Consider the following 23701-nt stretch of genomic DNA (forward strand, 5'->3'; position numbering starts at 1 on the left):
TTTATTTATTTATTGCATTTCTATACCACCCAATAGCCGAAGCTGTCTGGGCTGTTCACAAAAATTAAAACCATTCAAAGTATAAAACAAACAGTAGAAAAATATAATATAAAATACAATATAAAAGCACAACCAGGATAAAATCAGCAGCAGTGCAGAAATACAAATTTAAAACAGCAAAGTTAAAATTAAATTTATAGACTATTAAAATGCTGAGAGAATAAAAAGGTCTTCACCTCGCATCTAAAAGAATATAGTGTAGGTACCAGGCGAACCTCGTTAGGGAGCTCATTCCACAGCCGGGGTGCCACAGCAGAGAAGGCCCTCCTCCTGGTAGCCACCTGCCTTACTTCCTTTGGCAGGGGCTCACGGAGAAGGACCCTTGAGGATGACCTTAGGGTCCGGGCAGGTACATACGGGAGGACGCATTCCTTCAGATGATAAGAGTTTCCTGCTGCTGTTCTGTTCTTGTTTGAGAGACAATAAAAGCACAATCCTAGGCATTAGGCAGGAAAAGATTCCTAAAACTCCCAGCATCCCTCCAGCCAGTATGGCTGGCTGGGGGATGCTGGGAGATGTAGTTCTTATTCCTGTCTAAACATGCCTAGAATTGCATCCTAAAAATCTTTTCTACCGTGGCATGTCCTCTAAGCCCTCCATGATAACAGCGATGTATGTGCATCTGTATTTTGCCTTGCATGTTTGCAAGTTAGGCCACCGTATGCTAAGTGGTGCTAAAACTTGGAAATAATCAGCAGAGATTTACTTCGATTCCCCCCCCCCCATTTTGGAAGGAAAAATGCAAAAACATTAACACCATATTAGTGACTAATACAAAAGACTAATAGCAAGCAATTACAAAAAGAAAAGAAATAACATAGAGATTAAAAAAAATGGTCACCCTCAATGCAGAAGACAAATGGATAATTAAATACAACACAGAGCAATGTAAACAAAGCTCCAGAAATCCATTCTGTGCCAAACCAAACAAGTCAGAAAAGCACATTCCCGTTTTTATTCATAGCTGAACAGAAACATACTGGGAACAAAACCAAACACAGCACAATAAAGGTTCTGAATGTTAAATTGCTTTCTGCTCAGTTTGGACACAGCTTGCTCCAAGATTATCTTTTTTATATACTAAGGGTTCAGTATTGGTCAGTCAATCAAAATTAGTCAACAGGCTAGTCAAATACAGTCAAAGCATGCATTAAAGATCTTGAGAATGACATAGCAAGATTCAGAACCAAGATCAAAAAGTAAGAATTGAACAGAATATCCCTTCTTGTTGTCAGGATCTTTATGTATTTTCAGTTAGCGTGGAGATTATGGATAGGAGTAAATGAAAGCAAACCATGCAAAGTAGCCTATTAGTAAGTAACACGGAGTAGATGACAGAAGTACAAGATATCTTGTGTACAATTTCCTACAAACATTCTGATAATAGTAAGTAATATTTGCTGATAATAAATATGTCTCAGCTATATAAATTGGCAATTTCTTAAAAACTTCAGAATGGGCCATTCTATATGCCTCAGGTTTGAATTCACATTTGTAGTCATTAATGTTATTAACACTCATATAATAAAATCTGAAAACGCACATTGCTTTTAGACTCTAAACAGAGACGGATCAACTAAGCACTACCAGGACAAAAGTACATTATAAATGGGTTAAATCAATATCTTCTCAGTGCAATGCATACTGGGAATATAAATTTTGCTTGTCAGAAAGAGAGTAAGGATTATACAAACTTGGAATCATACTGGAATTATATTGTTTTCTGTGTTGGGGCATCAAAATGATTTGTTTATTAATGGGAAGCTCACTCAGTGTAAAACCTCTTCCTCAGGTTTACTCTAAGCATGGCAATGTTAAAGTAGAAGAGGACCACAAAATCTACTGAAATCTTTTAATGAGGCATATAAATGGCTCTGACTCATAACACACGTACGTGCTGACCTTTAGAAGATCACTAAAACATTAGTAGATGTTGTTTTCCCAAATAAAACTTACTTTTATTGTGTTAACTTGCATCTGAATTGTTCTGGATTTTCCCAGTCAAAAGGCCTTATTCTCAAGCAACGTTGCAGTTTGTGCAGTTTAGACAAGAGATAAGCAATAAGCTGCAAATTTCCCTAAAATAAATCTAAACTATATGCATGGATCAGCATTTGAACATAAGCAGAGCCTGCTAAATTGCACAGAGGATCCAGCTGGTCCTATCTCCCACAGTGTCTAGCAGGATGCTTCCAGGAAACTCACAAGCGACCAAACTCATTGCCCTGCCTCCTTATTGCTCCTGGTAAAATCCTACATGTGGATTTCCAGAATCTTCAAGTGATGGGGAAGAAGGAGAAGGAGAAGGAGAAGGAGAAAGAGGAGGAGGAGCGACTGGTGAGAAGTACCAGAGTTAGGCCCCAGCATGGCCTAAAGCTGGATAGGCAACCTATTGGGGCTTATGGGCACATTTGACAATTTGATCAACTCTCCTGGGCACCATCCCAAAACGGCTGCCATTTTGGATAAGTAATCAGCCTAAAAGATTGAGTATAAGGCAAAAGTGGGGGCTTAGCCCCAACACACTAACCAATTTCTTTGAACCCACAGTTTCCAGCACCAACAGAAACGTATTTCCCAAAGGCAAACCTGTTTTCTCCCCACAACTCTGTGTCTCTCTCTCACCCATCACCAATGGATGCATGCTCTCTCTCTCTCTCTCTCTCCCTCCCTCTCATATACAAACACACACCATGCCCCTATCCATCCATCCATTCGATACACGCTTCACTTTGAAATGATCCTAGCTGCCGCTGTCAGTAAGAAAATGTGTTAGTAATAAAAAAAGAAAAAGGTGGGAGAGGCAGGGTTCCAAGAAAATGGTCCAGGGATGCACTGATGCCCATGGGCAACATGCTGCCTACCCCCTGGCCTAAAGAAAGCAACTCTTTTTTCCTCCTGATGGTGATGGTTCTCTTATTCAAATGCACTGTACATACAAGTAGCCTTGAAAATGAGTTTGCTTTTTGATCTCTTCCCCAATAAGTCAGACCTGAATACCAAATAAACTTGTCAATGATATACTTTTTGCACCAGTCAGCAAAGCTATTTTAATGACTGTTCAGGAGTAGTATGGAATATCTGGGTATCTACAATTAGAGTCATCAGTAAGTAACTACTTTCCCTTGGAAGGGATGGGATAACCTTTTTTTTATCCCTGCACCACACCAGATGCAATATGATATCATGTGCCAATATTACATAATTTTTTAAACTGTTTAGGGAGCAAAATCCCTGAGGAGAGAAAACTGATGATGGATGGACTGCATTTTCCAGTCACTGTAGAAAATGATCTGTTTGTGATATACCATTCAGAATATACCATTTCATTGCTGTCCCTTGGAACAGGGATTCTTTCTTCCCCCAGGACCCATTTGAGAAGATTGAAAATCACTGAGATGCACCAGTCACAAAATGGTGGTGGGTGCAGGCAGTGCTTGAACACAGTAAAATGGCCAACAAAAACAACATTAAGGCTCATTATTAAATATATTCTTGAAAATAATATCATTAAAAACTAACTCATAATTTTAAAAGAAATTAATTTCTTATTTATAGTCAGTGTTTAGACTTACACAATTAACACTTCTCCTCTCTTCCCCACCTATCCAAGCTGTACACCTTTTTGCCAACCCTGCTAAAAAGAAATGCTCTGATCATGTGTTGTTTTACTCTCTCAATTCACTTACTGATTTATTTATTACATTTATATCCCACCTTTTTTCCTCTAGGAACCCAAGATGGCGCACATATTCCTCCTTCTTCACTCGATTTTATCCTCACAACAACAACCCTGTAAGGTAAGTTGGGCTGAGAGTCCGTGACTGGCCCAAAGTCACCCAGTGGGTTTCCATGGCCGAGTGGGGACTCGAAGCCGGATCTTCCAACTCCCAGTCCAACACTCTAGCCACTATACCACACTGGCATTGTATCACGTCACCATCATGGCTGAAGACATAAAATGGAATTTGTTTCCGCTGCACTGATGCAGCCTAATTTAAAAACAGTAGAAGATTTGTGTGGGTGTAATAAATGGAAACATGACTGAGGCTATCATATCAACTTAACCATTCCTTCCCCACAAAATTTCTTGCTACCTATACCATACAAAGCTAGCAGATAAAAACATTAGGATAGCTTTTCCTGCCTGCCAGGAAAAACATCACAGCAAGGGGGAGGCCAACCTGGCCCAAATACATCCGACAGAGAAGGAACAGCAACATGGAGCATGTTTCACCCTCGCCTGCCCAAAAAGAACACCTATACGAACTTTGCTTTTTCCCCCTCCTCTCTACTAATCCCTTTCCCTTTTGTGTCATGTCTTTTAGATTGTAAGCCTGAGGACAGGAACTGTCACACTATTAAGCTTTGTAAGCCACTCTGGGAACCTTTTTTGGCTGGGGAGCAGGGAAAAATGCTGTAAAAACACACACACACACACACACACACACACACACACGTCAAAACAATAAAAACTACAGTTCATTTACATATATCACATCAAACCAGCGAGCCTCCCCACACCCACCATCAATAATTTTTGTTAACCTGATTATTTATTTATTTACATAGCACCATCAGTGTACATGGTGCTGTACATAGTAAAACAATAAAATAGTAAGACCCTATATGGTGGGTTTGACTGCATCAAAACCATATATATATATATATATATATATATATATATATATATATATATCAGCTTACACACAACACAGAATACAGTTCACCTAAATACATGTCACATACCAGTTGAAAAAAAAAATCAACCTGCCCAGTTTTCTTCCAAAGCAGAAAAATGTACAAGCATTACAAATCCCAAGCAAGCACTGATTTTAACTTCTAACCAAAACAGATTCTATGGTTGCAATCCTATAACTACTTACCTGGGAGTAAGCCCCATTGAACTCTATGACTTACTTCTGAGTAAACATGTATAGTGTTGCTCTAATAAATAGATTGTGCGGGGGGAGGAGCTGGACTCTGAGGTGAGCTGTAGTGGTACCAAAGCATCACACACACCAACCTGGTTTGGACTATAGCAGAGTGAGTGGTTAATAAGCTATTGTGGCTTCTTAACCATCTTGGGTGTGCTGATCACATGCTGGGACTATTAGCATAATTACCCACTGCAGCACTGTTTCCCAAGGCATGTGAAGCCAGGGTGGCTTGGGGCCATGGTTAACAAGCCACTCCTGAACCCTACAACACACCCTGGCTGTGTTCCCACAACATGGGAAACCGCACTACAGAGAGTAATTATGCTAATCTCATTGCAGCAGGGGAAATAAACCACTTTGATCATATAAACAGGCCCGCCTCCCTCTCTCTGTATTTTATTAATAAAATAAGAAGATTGGTGATCACGATATACTGCTCCTCTCTTTCTCTCTCTCTCTCTCTTTCTCTCTCTGGTTTTCCAGCTCAACTATGCCTGCCTGCCCAGGATTTAAAATGAAAAAAAGAAACCTTGATTGGATGCAGAGCGGTCTGTTCTGATGCCCGAACTCCTCCTTTACTGCACTGCTGTTAATGCCTCTGTGTGTGTGTGTGTGTGTGTGTGTGTGTGTGTGTGTGTGTGTGAGAGAGAGAGAGAGAGAGAGAGAGAGAGAGAGAGAGAGAGATCTTTCCAAATAGAGTACCCACACATTTGATATTAAAACCCCACTAGATGTAATTATTCTATCAGACTGTCTCTGCAAAGAAGAAAATTGGAAGTGCCTTCCCTCCTTTGTGCGTGCCTGGTAAAGCAATCAGATCGGATTGCAGATAAAGCAGTGCGATCTGGCTGGCAGGGGGAAAAACAAGAAGAACTAGGGGCAGGAAGCAGAACATAAAACAGCGCTTTCTTCTAACTCTTCAAGAGCTGGCAGCGGAAGGGGGAAACAAATAGGTGCGACCCAGCCTGGAACAGCCCTGCGACCCAGTTGTGGGTTGTGACCCACAGTTTGAGAAACGCTGCCTTAGAAGACTTGAGGTTCACTGTTACCTTTAGGAATAGTTATCTGACATCCCAGGTCGCAGTCCTGCTGCAACTGATAAAAGGCCACTTCCTGTAGCCGGGCACGCTCCAATTCCGAAAGGCTTTGAACAGGAACAGACTTCAGCCGAACACTGCGTCCTGACATGCTGTTCCAAGTGAAGTCACCCTGCAGGAAATCAAGATGGAAAGGATGAAGTGTCATATGAATATCAATGAAAATGCCATTCCCTTACCCCCACAAATAACCCATTCTTTATTAAAACCCACTCACACTCACACACCACTCCACAATTGGGACATCATGACATTCCAACTTTGTTTTAACATCCTGTCTTAAAAGGAATACTGATCTGGCTTAACCAATTATTCATACAAAGCCTTTAGAGCAGGAGTGGGCAGGAGATTGTTTTGGACTTCAACTCCCAGAAGCCCCTGCCAGCAAGACTAATGGTCAGAAATGTTCACATCTGGAGATCTACCTTCTGCCTACTTTAGAAGCTCCTTTGTAGAATCTCCATATAAATGTCACTATCATTCACACAGGGAAGGACAAGGAAGTGGCCACATTTCTTCACTGCCCATGTACATGGAAGTAGTGTCTTGATTTATCTATGTTGACAGATAAGTAATTGAATCTTGTCCATGTATTTCTGATATGTAAACAAATACATATTCTGAAACGGGAGCTGTGTTTATTCAACTTGACTACAAGATAAAAAAGAGTGACATAGTTTTATGTACCGTAAGACAGCCAGATAATACATGCGTATGAATGGAGAATGGACATTTGTGGTATAATGATACAAAGGTCACAAGTCAAAGCACCTTAAAAGACTCACAGAACATTCTTAAGACAAAGGCAAGAGTCTACACCATCTGATAAAGGCGTTTGATTGAACAAGCAGGTAGATGTTTTTGGCTATTGGGTTGTATAGAAATGCAATAAATAAATAAATGTTTAATAGGAGAAGGCAAGATTCAGCAAGGTCCAACAGCCTGCCTCTGAGTACATTCAAAGTTAAACAGAATACAACATGCTGTATAATAACAAGATTATTTTCTTTATATCCCACAATAATACTTTCAGTGTAATCAACACAGTCACCTTTTAAAAACCAAAGGATGCGTGACTTTGGCATGCACACCAAGTAATAGGAGAAGGGGAGGTGGAGGAGGGATCAACAGGATAGTAGAACAGCAATCACAAAAACAAGTCCCATAGCGAAGGTACAGGTGTGGAGAATGTGTGTGGCCGGCAGATATGAACAAGTTAAAATTGTTTACTTTAAATTGTTGCAAAGCACCTTGAGGAACTGATGAACAAAAAACGCAGAGTACAATAACGAAATATCTAGCATACTTGTAATAATCACTGGTGGCCACATCCAGGCATAGTACTAAACCATAGTTTATTACTACATGCACTCACTCATGCACTCACCCTCCCACTTTTCTAGAAAGGCCCTGAGATCACAAGCGTCTGCTTCCATTTTCAACCAACCAGGATTTGCCTCTCCCTTCAAAGCACTTGCCCCCAACAAAGGAAATAGCGAGAGAAAGGCACTACATGGAGGCTGAAGGGTGCTTTAATTCCGTTTGGGGGAAATTATCCAGGGCAGGGTGGTTCTCCTCCTCCAGCACCGTATCAGTAAATCACTAGACAACAAAGCCAGAGGGGGGGGGGGGGAGGGAAGAGCCCACGCCCATCACAATGTTACAACCAATGAAGGGGTGAGGCAGGGAGGAGTGGAGTGGAAGAGCAAACAAGCGAAAGGGAGGTTTCATTGGCATAGCGCAATACCACAAACCCAAGTAAAAGGGGCCATTAGCTTTATGCGCTAATGAAACGGAGCTAGAAATCGCAGAGGGGGGAAAAGTAGGTGTGATGGAGCTCCACCATTGCAACCTGCTTGTACTCTTCACCATTGCAACCTGCTTGTACACTTGCCTCTTATTCTGACCCAGACAGCAGTAATGGTGAGAGGAGGAGCAGTAGATATCATTGCCTACTTGCTCACTGGCTGTCTGCCTGTCAAGCAGCACGTGGTAGCAATAATGAAAAAGACTGAGGAGGAGCAAGAGCAGCTGGTCTTGCCCAAGGGTCCTCAAAAGCCTGGAGTCAGCACTGCAGCCAGCATAATCAATAGCTAGGGGTAATGGGAACTGAAGTCCAACAACAATGGGAGGTCCACAGCTTCCCCACTCATCTTAAAGGATATACACAGAGAAATCTTATACACATGTACTCATAGGAAAGTCCTACTGAGTTCAAGAGGACTTATAACCAGATAATTGGATACAGTATTGCAATCATGCACCTCCATACCCTCCAGGGATGATCTGGAGATCCCTGAGGTGAACATCCCAGAGAAGCAAACTGTTTAAGGAAACCCTGGGAACAATCAGGGGGATCCTACGCCCTCAGGAGTGACATCAGCAGATCCATCTCCTGAGGACGCACAGAGCCACCTTCTGATTTACAGTTGGAAACCGAGCACCTGCCTAGTCCTAGCAATATTACTACCAGGAGGAGGGCCTTCTCTGCTGTGGCACCCCGGCTGTGGAATGAGCTCCCTAAGGAGGTTCGCTTGGCACCTACATTATATGCTTTTAGACGCCAGGTGAAGACCTTTTTATTCTCCCAACATTTTAACAATCTATAAATACACTTTAACATGGTGCTTTAAATTTGTAATTTTGCATTGCTGCTGTTTTTATCTGGTTGAGCTTTTATATTGTATTTTATACTATGGTTTTATACTGTTGTTTTATACTATGAATGGTTTTAATTTTTGTGAACCGCCCAGAGAGCTCCGGCTATTGGGCGGTATAGAAATGTAATAAATAAATAAATAAATAAATATTTATTTATTTTATTACATTTATATACCGCCCCACAGCTGAAGCTCTCTGGGCGGCTTACAACAATTAAAAATAGTAAACATTAAAAGTATACAAAAATTAAGAAAACATAAAAACAGTATAAAACAACAGTATCCATTTAAAAACAAAAATTCTGGGGTACATTAAAAACAAACAACCATCTGAGGGCACGGGCTCAGCTGGATACGAGAAGAAGAAGTGCCTACCTAAGAATCAGAAGTCCTAGTGAATAAAGGGCTACTTACTTATTATTATTATTATTATTATTATTATTATATTTATTTATTTATTTATTTATTTATTTATATAGCACCATCAATGTACATGGTGCTGTACAGAGTAAAACAGTAAATAGCAAGACCCTGCCGCATAGGCTTACATTCAAGTAAGGACTTCCCAAGGCATCTCTCTTGATCTGCAATGAATCCCTGGGCACGGCTCTAAGATCTCAAGCTTAAAAGCCCTCAATTAGATGGTTGCTGGAACAATGTCTGTTCTCCAGCTTCCAGACTTCTACTCTAGCATTCCCTTGCTACCTAGTTTTCCTTTGATCCTTGTGTGCTTCACCCCTGGATCTTCTTGAAATCACACGAGGCATAAATCTCTCTTTTGCTGGCAATTTGCCTCATAGCCTTGGTGCACATTCAGTCAGCACCAAAGAGTAGGTGCGGCTCCATTTAAAGCACGACAATTGCAGCATTAATGTTGGAATTTTGTGCAGAACAAAACCAATATAGGAAGTAGCAGAGAAAGATTGAAATTACGATGGGGAGGAATTTGAGCAAGCAAGATAAATTACTGCTCATTTTCATTTAAAAGGTCCTTTATAAATGTTAATAATAATGATGGCCAAAGAGTCAATTTATCATCTGGAATAATTTCTCTTTGAAGTCTGGGCTACTTGATGATACTATTTCCAGATCCAATTCATTATGACTGACAAGCACATAGATAAGCACAAAGCTACCTCTGGACAAAAAAACACAAAGAAAAAAAATGTTTTGTACTTATTCAGACACCCCCACTACAAAGCAACCAAGCATGTGCTATCTTTGCCGCAGTTCTTAAATTCTCTCCTAGGTCACTTCAACATTACTGCGATGATGTTAGTGGAGACTATATCTGTCAAAATATTCTTGGAAAATGCTATGTTATGAACACTGGAATCTCCTACTCTATTTGAGATGACCAAGAAATGTTTACTTTTAGCTGTCTGCTTTATTTAGAAACTATGATCCATATGCATTAAAACAGACCAAAGAAACACAAAACTGTAAACTGTTCACCAGAGAGGCAGAAGCTAGTACAAATAAGATAAGCTAGAAGTAACTGCATTTTGTATGAGTTCTTTTCAAGCAGATTCAGCTTTGTTGAGCAGTGTTTGATTTTTCGAAAAAGGAAAACTCATTTGTAATTCTTCCCACCTTCATGGAACACAAGCCTTCCTTCTGATGGGGGGGAAAACAGAGATGGGGGGGGGAAAACAACCAGGAAATTGACAGCCCCACAGAATAAACTGCGAATGGAAGAAGAATCTAATATGGATACAACCACATAGGATGCAAGCTTAACCACTGCCACTTACCCCAGTACTGGGCCTACTTCCAATTCTCAAGAAGAACATAATGGGGTGGGTTAAACATGGTCTATGAGAGACAGCATATGCTTGGCTGACATCCCTGGTATCTTCATTTAGAAAAGAATCTGAGGTGCAAGGCTCTGAAAAATGCCTACTTGAAAACTTGAAAAGCCACTGAGAGTCAGTGTAGAATATGGGTAAGGGCACTTTTTCAACCCAAGGGCAACATTCACTCAGGTGTAAACCTCTAGATGCCAGAGGTGAGCATGGCCAAAACCAAAAGTGGGCATACACAGCATTCTCCACTCCCTCTCCCATTTCTGTCTCCCTGTCCCCTTCTCTTGCTCTCTCTATTTCTTTTCCTCTGCATTCCCTTCTCTCCCGCTTCATTTCATGGACGTGATTCGCACGACATGCCATGGTTCACTTTGGATTATGCAGCACCCACCAGTATCATACGAAAAACCCTCACATAACACCTCATGGCAGGGTTCAGATGACACAACAACCCCCAGCCGAGGGTTGCCTATTCAAAATGGAGGCTGGCATGTGCCATGGGTCCTTGGGAGTTAATTAACCAACAATGGCCTGTCGTGTTGTGAGAACCGGCCCTGTCTTCATCTCCCCTTCTCTTCCTATTCCACAACATGCAGCAATTGCTTTTCCAAAAGGTCCCATTTATGCAAATCAAACCTTTTTTCTAGGATTAATTGCCTGAGTGTGTGTGTGTGTGTGAGAGAGAGAGAGAGAGAGAGAGAAGATAGGGCCTAATCCAAAGATACTGCAGGCTGAAGGTTCCTCACCCCTTGTACAGATGTCATTTGAGTAGATAGGCTAATGCTCTGGCTCATATGTTTTATATTACATAATGCTTTTATTACATTTATATCCTGCCTTTTTTCCTCCAAGGAATCCAAGGTGGTGTACATAATCCTCATCTCTATTTTATCCTCACAACAACCCTGTCAAGTTGAGTTGGGTTGGGCTGAGCATTGTAACTGGCCCAAAGTTACCCAGGGAGTATCTATGGCCGAGTGGGGACTAGAACCCAGATCTCCTGACTCCATCCAACACTCTAGCCACTATACTACAGTGGCTCTCATAATGTAGGGATGTTATTTTCAAAACATAACTCTAGATACAACACATAGCCTAATTAAGTAATGTAACTTTCTCTATAACAGGAGTGCTGATCCTCTGAGGCCTCGCCCAACTCTCAGGGGAATCTCCACAAATTGGGGATGGAAAATAGCAGTGGGGATTCCCAGACTGGAACTGGGCTGGTGCTTGGAGGTGTGGCTCCTACAAGTGCCAGTTGAGTCAAGTGCTGGTTGTTGCCATCCCAAACAGAACGGTTGGTGGTGCACCAAAGGACTTGGTCAACGTTTGGAGGAGCCATTCTCATTGGGATGACTCAGCCAGCACTTGAAGCAGCTACTCCTTCAAGCTTGGGCCTTTTCTTTGTACAAATGGAAGCACAGACATCAGTGTCTCTTTCTGTGTGGAGGAAAACAAATGGGTGGGCAGTAGGAGTGGATTATGTGAGGGAGTGGGCAGGGTTTGGGGATGGGGCCCCAACCCATGATGTCATCCAGCTGACTGTTTTGGACTGGAGGGGAGGAATTCTGCCCCCCGCCAAAAAACGTTCTGCACACCTGAATCATAAGTACATGAAAGACACAATTCTCCATCCGTGTTTTTAAAGACAAAACACAGATACAGTTTGTTATAAATGTGCAACAGAATACTACAGCTCCTTATTTAAATTAAACAGTATTTAAACCTGTCAGGGCCTGTTCGTACAACACATTTAAGCCATGGTTAGGCCACTATCCCTTTTGCAGCAAATGGTTAGTAAACATGTTTAAACTGTGGTTATGTAGCCACCATGGTTAGGAATGGTTCACACGACACACTATGCCATAATGTTTAGCTCAAAAAGCATAATCATCCACCGTGGCTTAGCATGTCGTCTGAACAGGTTCACAGAGTTTGCAACAATGGTGTAAGAAATACTAAACCATGGAAGTACTAAACCATGAGAATGGAAGATCTCTGCTATTTTTGGCTGTGTACTGAATACTTTTGTCAGTTTTCAACTAAATGTAAGGCCTTTACCAAAGATGATAGATTTAATGTACACTGACTCAGATTCCACTCTGTATAACATGCTTAATATGGACACCTTGCTTAGCTTTCCTGCCTCTCCATTAAATATTGGTTAAATCAAATGGAATATGTTTAATAGCACTTAATAGTACTTATGTAGATAATATTTTCCATATAAGTACTATTTTCCATCCATTTCCGCATGCAGGTCCACTTCCTGCCCAAACCTGTTGGAACAATTGCACTTTTCTTCCACCTCCCCTCCCACTGTGGAGATTAGTGATACTTTTTTAAAGACTGTAATCAAACCAAACGGTCACTTCTGAACTGTACAGCTATTAAAAACAAAACTACTACCACAAACCAATTGCAGCTGTTGATTTACTTTTGCTAAAAGTACATCTACTTGCTAAATACAATATTGAAGACCTTCACTGCAACAGTTAAATACTTTGAAAAAATATGGCATCGCAATGGACAGTATTACAGTTTTGTCTTTCTGTAGTAATTTAATTCCATAATCTCTGGAAACAAACAATGTTCCATATCTGCTTGGTAAGATATTCAACTAAAATTCCCCTTCCAGATAACTATACCAAACACCTCTAGGTTTTGACAGTTATCTTATTCATCTTTCATGCCTGCACTCCCATCTCCCTTGGTTTTGTTCCCTCATTTTTGTCAATGCCTAATTCATTAACATAAGCTATTAGATGTAGTACGTAATCATACTGGTTATAAAATCAATGAATAAAATGAGAAGCCTAAAATTTGGAAAATAAGAGTGAGAATTTATAGCAGGGGTGGGCAACCAGCCCTAGCCTACATAGGGCCAAACTAGAAATGGTGCTAAATGCATCACTTGATGTGTTGTTATTATTTTTAAAAAAACAATAGGAGGGAAATTCTTCAACAAACCCACTCACCAACAGGCCAGGGGAGAAAAAGTATTTGATCTTGGCAAGCAAGAACACTCAGGGTGGGAGGTTGCATTATAGCAGCTAAGTTACTCTGCCAAAAAACTTGGGATAAACTTTGGGAGTCTTATCTCTCGATTTGAATGGTGTCAGGTTTGTTCCCTTTACCTTCCCTTTCCAGGAATACTGCAGATCTAATGGAGGGGGGGAGGGGGTTGGCTGTACAATTTACAATATATCTCTGGAGCTGCTTAATGGGTTCTCTCCTTCTCCATGTGCCCACACAGTCTCTCGGGCTTTTCCTCCCACCCACCCAGCAGCCCCGGCATCTACCCCCCCAATCCAGAGAATATATCCCTTCCAAATAACTTTCAGTTAACAAGCTCCTGCCACTTCTTTCCAATTGCAGTAGATGTTAAGAACAACTTTTAAGAAAGATTTGCTTTGTAGATTTTTGTAAAGCAGAGAGAAATTTTGGGAAAAGCAGAGAGAAATTAAACAACAACCTTTACACAAACACACCTTTGCTTCCTTCAGTGTCTCAGCCTTTCTCTACTCCTCAGCCCACCTTGCAACTCTTATTTTCCCCTTTCCATACCAGAAAAGAGGCTGATTAAATAAGAAATAAGGCAAAAAGACTGGATTGTGAAGGGGAGCTGCTACAGTGCAATAAGTAGAACCTGGAGTGGATTCCTTTAGAGGGATAGGGAGAGATTGCGTTTCCTAGTCTTTTAAACCCTAGTTTTCAAACAGATGGTTGCTGTACTCTGCTGGGAGTGTGAGAGCAAAGTTTCAGAAAGAAACTGCAGGGGACTCAGTTCCATTTACGCTACTGGCCCTTCTTAATTCTGGGGAAGGGGCATGCTACCACTTGCTGGGTGGAACGGCACTCTGTATGTGTTTAGAGGCACTTGTGTGCTAGATCAAAATAAATGTTGGCTAAGCTTAGACATAATTTGTGATCCCTGAGCAGGGGTTTAAACTTTGCATCCCTCAGAAAATCACCCCAACATCTGTGACTATTCACCCTGGTAGAGAAGTTCTCCTTAGTGTCAATGGATAACTTTCATCAAAGTGCTCTCTTATTCTTTCTTCTCATATAAGAGACTATCAGAAGGCTAAATTGCAATAAATATATTCTATAGCATATTGTGAAGTCTTAGATATGTTAAGAAAAATAAAAATGCTCAACAGTATTGACTGATGTAAATGCTCTATAATGGCTTGTTTCAATAGACATCTTTATCAAGTTATCCTAACTCTACAAAATAGTAATATACAATAAGTACTCTAGGAGTTTTCACTTTTTCTTGAGTTTCAAATTGTTCATCCAGTATTTTCCAATCCCAAAATATGGTTTGCTAATTTCTACATACCACTGGAGTCACTGGAATGGTGAAATCTATCCAGTGGGGAGACTAAATTTACATGCACAAGAGAAATACATCATACAGTAACTTATGTATCTCAACAAATATTCAGTGAATTTCTGGATTAGATGTACAAAAGAGCAGCAGAATGCTTCCAAAAGCTTAGATTGTAGGCAAGGGGTGGATATACATAACATCAGCCAAGAGTGTGAAGGAAGCAGCTTGATAATTACAGTTATGCTTAATGTATTAATTGCTATGAAATTCCTACTAGCCGCAATCTGTTGCAATCCAATCTTAGAATATCATACTCAGTTAATATGTACATAGAATTAATTAGCTTTATCCATTTTTAGACTTTTAACTTTTTATATGAAGATTGCCTATGTGTTTTCAGCATGAACAAACACTGGGAAACATGGCAATGGGAAAAGTATAACATAAAAACTAAAATAACCCAACAGCATCTGAGACTTGATTCAACTATAGCAGACCTCCATGAATACAAAATGGTCTCAACTCCAGTGTTTTGGCACTGGTACCGTCATGGTACTATGATGTCAGAGGGAGAAATCTTATGGACAGACCCTGGGATGGGTGGTGGTGGCATAGGATAATTCAGATTCCTGGATCCAAGGTTGGAGACAGTGCTCCAACCACCGACCCAGGAATTTGCACTCCCCACCCCCTCCAACACACAGCCCCATGGAAAGATCAGCGCCGGTTGCCTCTCCAAGGTCGCAAAGGGGAAACTGGGATATGACATATCCTGAGGCCTCCCCAGTCTCCTTTCCTCCCGATCCGATGCATCCCAGCTAGATGGGCAAAAAAGCCCATATAGTCAAAATGCAGAGGAGGAGGAGCATGCAGATGAGGATCTCCTCCCACTCTCCATAGGATCCCCATAAGCGTCTGAGTTCGGAAGCTTACAGTCATCGCCATAGGATTGCTCCCTAAATCTAATTGACAACATCTTTCTAAAACCCTGGAACAGCCTGACCTCTGGAGAGTATGTTTGGAACCCTGGAACAGGCCATTTATTAAATTTCCACTTGATGGATATTCCTCAAACATTTGTCATTCTATCTGCTCTTATTTATACACAGGATACATTTTTTGATTCTTTATTATGTCTACAAATGCCACACAAACAAACACACTACACCTTCAATGGAATTTAATGAAGAAAATGGGTTTCCAGAATTGCGACAGATCATGAAAGCAAGCATTCTGCAATATTTCCATTCTAGTATTCTCGGCTAAGGGTGCTTCCAAAGAGAGGGCTCCTCGCACTAATGGTCAAAACGAATTGTGCAACTACTCCATCTTTTTTTTCTTTGATATTTTTCCTGGTAAGAAAAAAGACAGACGGAACTGTGGGTAAACACGACAGGGCTACAAGCCAACGATGTTGTCTGGAGCCAAGCATAAAATTTTGTGAAAGAGAGTGCGACTGCACAACAAAAGCCTCATCTGGAAACCTCGTAAGACATAATCCTAAATAGAAACAGCAATGGCCTAAATATGAACTATGTCATCAACGTCCACAATGAAGATTAGTCTAAGCAGAGAAATGCCGGGGCTGCCTCAGCGAGTAGGCATCTTTCCCGTCCATGAGCTCGTCCACCTGCAGCTCTCCCTGCCTCCCCCCTGCACCCCGAGCTAAAGAGCCTGGAATGGAGACTAAAAGAGCAATCCTATGCATATTTGGACAGAAAACAGTCCTACAACTCCCCGCATACCCCAGCCAGCCATGTTGAGAACTGCAGGACTTTTTTCTGTCTAAACATGCCTAGAATTGCACCCAAAGTCAACAAATATCAACAGCCAGCGCAAACACACCTTTAGATTTACTACATTTGTGTTAGATTTTATTGATCGATGCATTTTGGGAAGCAAATCTTGGCTAAATATAATCAAGGGTATTTGTTGCCAGGGTCACAATTTAGTAATCAATACTTTCTGTCCTACTTTTACACTTAACTGCATAATATGAGAAGTGAGTACATGCGCATTATCTGTTTTCTGCTGTTTTCTCAGGATACCCTCATTCTCACCTACTTTTCCACATGTTGACCGAATGTATAGAGGGGGAGCAGGATCACCCCCCCCCCACCGCTCACCCTAACTGGCTCCATCTTGACCTTTGTGAGTTCAGCTGTAGGAGAGAGCGGGGCTTCGACATGCATGCAGCTCTATGTAGACCCTTCAATGCAATTAGGAACCCTGACAATCAGGGATCCTGACTGAAGGAACTACATACATGTCATTATTTGCACATAGAAACTCTATTCTCACTTTTTGATCAATGAGCTGAGGGCAGAAGTGGGGCATGGGGCATGTCCCACTGCCCCAGCTTCTATACACACACACACACACACACACACACACACACACACACACAGTGTGTAGAACGGAAAGTAAGAACAGGGCTATCATTTTCCTTGTAAGTAACCCATATATAAACTCACATCTACTTTTAATCTTATCAAGTTGGTTGCCAGATCACTCCCATAACTGAAAAACTGACATGTTTCATTTTGCACAGTCATTAAACCAACATGAAGGCCTTACTCTCAAAGTCTGTTTTTCATTCCTTTTCCCATGCCAGAGCCCTGACCTTCTTGAGGAAGTGGCACGTTGCTGATCAGGACAGATCAAGAGGAAACCCGTTGCCATCTTTCATCTTTGATACACCAAAATTCAGACAGTTCAAATGTTGCCCTTTAGTTTCATTCTTTGTTTTAAGCATCACATTTATTTTGGACAGGGAGAAGGAAAAATACAGACCATAAAATTTCCCACTGTTATGAAAAACAGAAACAATTGCTAGAGTTACGAGATACTCCTGAGACTGAGCCAGGAGATGACCAGCTTTTATTTGCGACTACTACACATTGCAACAAGTTGTAAATTTGGAGATTTAGCTTGGGAATGGCCATTTGGGGGCCCATTCTAATCCCCCCAGTTGATGGACTGGGGGCTAGAAAGTAGTAGCTGCCATCTAAGAGCAGGTTTTTTTTTTTGCAGAGCAAGCACACATGCACACGTACACACACAGGCACAGCCAAATCCAAATTATATCCAAAAGTTTTAAAAGTAAGTCATGCAATATTTCTATTTCTGACAACATACAAAAATGTTTCTTCTTCATACGTGAAAGCTGTGGACAAACCTGTGTGAACACACTTTGATTAAAATTAGGGAAGGCTGCTAGGGGGCAGAAAATGGCTTCAGATGTCATATCTGGCCTGCAGGTCACTAAACTGACCACTCCTGGTTAGTTTGATTTGTAAAATTAGGGGAGGGGGCACTAAATACATGCAGTTATAACACTAAGTGCTCATACACTTTCATTAAGTATACTATACAACATGCCCCCACCCACGAGCTATCAATGACTAGGGTTACAGAGGCTGCAAGTCCATTTATAAAGAGGGTAAAAACTTGTCATACTCTTCAAAGGAGTTTCCACTAAATGAACTTGGTCTAGTCATATAATTGAGTTTAATTACACAACAGTATTGCTGATTGAAGGGTTTTTGCCCCCCTCAGGCTTGTTAGCAGCACATGCAAAATCATGAAAACAGACAAAATAAAGGATCTTTGAAAACTTGCTGCTTGTTGACTTCTTAGCCTGCTAAGTGGCAGGTAGAACTGTTTCTCTTACCAAGCAAGAAATCAGTTGTGAATGGGGAAAGGGTGTTTGGGTGGGGTATGGGCCATCCCCCACCCCCGGTTAACTACAGCAAGTAAAAATTAAAACAGAGTAAGTGAATCTTCTCAAGTACTACTATAAAACAACCCCAGCTGTGCTCCAGACTAACACAACTGTTTTCTTACCCATTAACCAAAATCTGCTTTTCCACCGACGGTCTTTCTTAACTTGATGAAACCAGTTGAAGAAGATTAATCCAGTGTAGAACTCTTATAAGAAGACAGACATAAATTTTCCTGGTGTCATGTAATATCAGATATCTTAGAAACCGCTCCAGCTGTAACTCCTACAATCCTTTTAGTTGCCACAGTCTTTTACTATCATAAATCTTAAGAGTCAAAAAGAAATTGAAGAAGAATCTTTTAAATGGACTCCCAAGTGAGCTCAACAGGTTCGGTAATGCCAAATGCTGTGTAAGTGTGCATGTGAGCAAAGGTAGACGCACAATCTGTAACTGCTGCGTATCCCAAGGAGATTGTTTTGAAACAGTGCAAGGAGTGGTTATCTCTCCCCTCCTTCCAAAGAAAATCCTCTTCCACATGGCTATACAAATGGAGAACTGCCCTGTAACTGTGCAAACTTTCCTTATTAGGAACACTCCAAAGAATGCTGCACACATCTGGTAAAATCCCTTTGAGTATGGTAAAGACATCTGATTTTCTCTCTCTCTCGTCCAAGACTATCAGGCCTTTACTTTTCTGCAATTTCTCTCACCCCAACAAACAAGAAGTTACAAACCTGATTGCAATATAAGTAAAAACAAAAGCCCCACAGATGCAAAATAATTTTACTTTTAAAATATGTGCTTCTTTTGAAAACAATTTACTAATACAGGGCTGCTAAAATGGGTTGAGAGGAAAATACCTTGAAGCAATTTGTCCCTAACTAATTTTGGATGGTGATTTGGTTTTTAGGACTAAAACAGTGTTTATTACTTTCTGCAGTGGCTAGATATGTACATTCATCTTGTTAATGTGGGATATAAACTGAAGAGACACTCACACATGTTCATACAGTAAAAGATAGGCTCAAAGGACTTTTCAGTGGCAGGTGTGAGCGTACTGTTGATGGCTCATTTATTATGCCATTTTCCCACTCTTCCTCTTTCCAGCAGAGTTAATTTTAAGACTGTGTTGTTTCAAGACTGGCTTGCTTGACATACATTTTAAACTAATACAACTATATTATGAATTAAAACTAGATTGGTCTAGTTCCAAAATATGGTTGCCTATTATTAGCAGGGCCTTGTAGATCTTCCTAGATTTTACTAGTGATTTTGCTATCTGATCTGGCTACCAGCTCTTTTGGGACACAATTCAAAGTGCTGTTTATGGCAGTTGGGGCCAAGGTTTCTTAAGGCCTGCTTACTTCTAGATGAACCTGCCTGCATATTAAGCTTTCCTATTTTCTTGGGGATGCCCATGCTCCTCCTTGCCTCTGGTTTTGAAAATAAGGTGTGCAGCCACACAGGACAGGGCCTTTTCCATGGTTACAGACGGACTTCTGAATGGCCTTTCTGACTTCATTCATCAACGTTGTGCCAGATAAATAGCTTACTATTTGCTCTGAATCTGGGATATTTGATTGGTTACCTGGCCCTTTGTCCTCTCAATATACTGGCAGTTTGTTCTTGTTTTATTTGTGAAAACACTCTGCATTCAATAAAAAATGCTATGGGAATGTAATTTCATACAAATCATGAATTCAACGTAAAGGTATCACTTAGGTTTTAAAATGTAGCCATCCTTATGGGTACAATCCTATGGCTTGCACCCTTGTTGCTTGGAAGCCCCCAAACTCAGGCTGAAGCTGGCAGGCTGGGAGAAGCGGCGGAGGCAACCTTTGCCTCCCAATCTCCGAACGTTGTGCTTCGGAGCAGGAGAAAAGAAGAATGGAGGAGGCTCAGGATAAATGGTAAATCTCCTCCCCACCCACCTGACCACCTCCTTTTCTCCTCTCTTGAGGTCAATTTTCCAAACCCACAGTGGCAGGTTCTCTTCATGCTGGCTACGAGGGATCAGGGAGGGGGAGACATCTCTGACTCCCCTTCTGAGGCTAGAGTGCTGTCTCTGACCTCAGAGGGGGGAATCTGAGTCATCCTCTGGTCCCTGGGATGTTCACTCAGAGACTGTAGTATTGTTCTCCTCACATATTTTTAGATTTGGCTCTAAAAAGTATGATCCATGGACATAACAACGGTGTTAACATCAACCAGAAGTTGCTACTCCAATTGGTATGTGTGCCTCTGTGTGTGGGCGCATGTGTGCATCTTGCTTCCTTCTGATTAGAAGTAGACAAAATGGGTCCAGCACTGAAAGAAAGCAGTACGAGTTGTAGTATTAACAGCAGAGGCCTTGTCCAATGCCTTTACCTCTACAGGACAGGATGTGTGCCTCTCTCAGTCAAACCGGAGTCTCATTCAAACTTGCTTCCCTTGAGTATTGTTGTCAATCAAGCACCAGTTGCTTGATGGACACAACCATAACTGATTTTACAGTCTAACTGAATTCAACCTACAAGAACTGAAGTTCATTCCTAAACTATCAGTCCTTGTGGATAAAGAGTTCAATACATTAAGAAATCAGGTTCACAAAGGCAATAGCTCTGGGAAGGACCATAGTTCAGTGATAGAACACTCGCTTTGCATGAAGAAGGTCCCTTCAGATAGGGCTGAGACAGACTCCTGCCTGGAATTCTGGAGAGCTGCTGCCAGTCAGAAGTGGAAATGTCTGGCCCTCCAGACACTTTGGCATGCAACTCCTATCAGCCTTAGCCAGCATAGCCAATAACAAGGGATATGGGAGTTGTAGGGCAGAACATCTGGATGGCTACAAGTTGACCTCCCCTGGTGAAGGCAATACTGAGCTAGATGATCTGACAAGGGCAACTTCCTAAGGCAATGCTGTAAAATGCCAAAATAAAATAACTTTTGCAGCTATTTATCTAATTTGTAAGAGATAGAAAGAGATAAACTGATCAACACCAGATTTAATGGCTTCTTCATATGTACCATGTACACTGATGGTGCTATATAAATAAATAATAATAATAATAATAATAATAGTATTCCACAGCTTCCCCTGTGGTTCAACTGCTCATTTTCTGTAATATCTGAACAGTCTTCTTAAATCTCAAAGCACAAAATAAACACCTATCCATTGGCCATGCTTACAGATATGTGATTGCCCTTCAAACATTGCAGTCAAAGACACTATCTATGGTGGAAATGTTTTTTTTTTTAAAAAAAAAAAAAAACATGGAAAGTGGCTCTACAGGGAGCTAGTGCCTCCTAAAAGTACACACCTACTTTTCCAGCCACTCTTATCACACCTTTGCTTGGGTTTATCCCAGTAAAGCTGCTATTACCTGCTCTACTCTAGCCCCACCTATAAACACCTCTTCTAAAAGCCATGATAGCTAAAGGCCCCATTGTGTTGAAAGGCATGCCGCTGCATACCAGATACCATGGAAAAGCAACTGTTGGTTTGGATTTACTAAGATCTTATATATGGAAAAAGATGAAATGCTGTTAACCTCATGTAAGCTCTGCAGAGGCATTTGGATTGCCACTATAGGAAACAGAGTACTGGAATAAATGTAGACAAGCAACTTATGGGGACAAGTAGAAGTCTGAGATTGTATCAGAGCTCTAACTTTCCCCCCGCCCACGATAAATTCTACTTCCTAAAATTTTACTTATTGACCCAACGTTTGTTGCAATGCTATGGTGTGCCATGCTCAGTAGTGCTTCTCTTCTCCCACCCCCTTCCTATTCTACAGAGGTAAAAGGAACTATGGAATTCACTACCACAAGACCACCAATTTGGATGGCATTAAAAGGGGGTTGGATAAATTCCTGGAGGAGAAGGCTATCAATGGCTACTAGCCCTGATGGTTGTGTGCTACCTCTAATATCCGAGGCAGTAAACTTACATGCACCAATTGCTGGGGAACATGAGTAAGAGGGTACTGTTGTTGCACCATGTCCCTGGCCAACAGCTGTTTGGCCACTGTGTGAACAGAGTGCTGGACTAGATGGACCCTCGGTCTGATCCAGCAGGGCACTTCTTATGTTCTTATGAAAACCAAAATCCAGGCAGCAATACTAAATATCTACTTCTCATAATGCACCAACAACTTAGATAGCAATCCTGTGTCCCCTAAATAGGGCAGGACATAGAATTGTTCATTTTCCTGGCTCCAAGCTGGTAGACACTGCTCCAAGCTGTGAGCCAGGAAGTTATGCTTCCCTCCCCTTTCCTCTTGTAGCAGGAGTAGAGAGAACCATGCCAGCTACTTCTCCGTGCTTGAAAAATGGAGGGCAGAGATGGGGAAAAGTAGGCATTCCCAGCAGAGGAGACTGGGGCGGCTGTGTTGTGCTGTTTCCAATGGTCGCCCCCAGCCTCCTTCCCCCTTCTCTGAGGCACCATTGCTAGATGGGCAACATTGGCCATCTAGCAGACATGCAGGGCAGGCTGAAGTGCAGAGAAAAAGATTGGGTCCGTGCTGCTCCCCCTCTGCACAGGATTCCCATCAACTTCTGAGTTTGGAGGCTGATGGGAATAATGATAGGATTCGATGGCTAAAGAGAGATAAGAGTATATTAAACTTTTATGGACAACAGATATTTCAATAGATATTCTGCATGAGAGCCAAGTGGAACCTCTGTATTCAGAGCCAACATGACTTGTGACATGAGTATTACGTACTGTAGGGACAAACTACAGGGAAAGACAATCCATTTCACACTCTGCTTTCATTTATTTACAATAGTTATATCCCACTTTTCCATCGCATTTGCAGTGCTGACCGCAGCTTGCAGCAGTTTAAAAAGAATTAAGCAAAATCCAGCAGAAGTTAATTAACAACAAAAATAAACAGCAGTAAAAATAGGTGCTGCAAATAAAACCAGAGGGGCAGCCATAAAAGCATCTTTAATCCAGTAGACTCAATGCCTTCCAGAGCAACAGCAAGTCCTTACCTTAGCCAGGTGGTGAGAGGAAAGGAGATGCAGGCCAAACAGACTTCGGAAGTGGAGATTTCCAAAATCTAGCCCTGGTCACAGAGCCTCCCCAGCAGATC

The 23701-nt window shown here is 41.4% G+C and overlaps 1 protein-coding gene across 4 annotated transcripts in view; it reads right to left on the reverse strand.

The window, feature by feature from the left end:
* The window catches only part of ARHGAP6 (Rho GTPase activating protein 6), a 238296-nt gene that overhangs the window by 54488 nt on the left and 160107 nt on the right, over positions 1-23701 (reverse strand). For 3 of the 4 annotated variants that reach the window (XM_063126374.1, XM_063126373.1, XM_063126375.1), the window contains exon 2: positions 6050-6209. In XM_063126374.1, coding sequence (XP_062982444.1) covers positions 6050-6209 — 160 coding nt within the window. Of the gene's footprint in view, positions 1-6049; positions 6210-18744; positions 19036-23701 lie in introns of those variants that run through there. The other variant, XM_063126376.1, reaches the window with a different exon arrangement.

The sequence above is a fragment of the Elgaria multicarinata genome, chromosome 5 (assembly GCF_023053635.1).
Source record: "Elgaria multicarinata webbii isolate HBS135686 ecotype San Diego chromosome 5, rElgMul1.1.pri, whole genome shotgun sequence".
Lineage (NCBI taxonomy): Eukaryota > Metazoa > Chordata > Lepidosauria > Squamata > Anguidae > Elgaria > Elgaria multicarinata.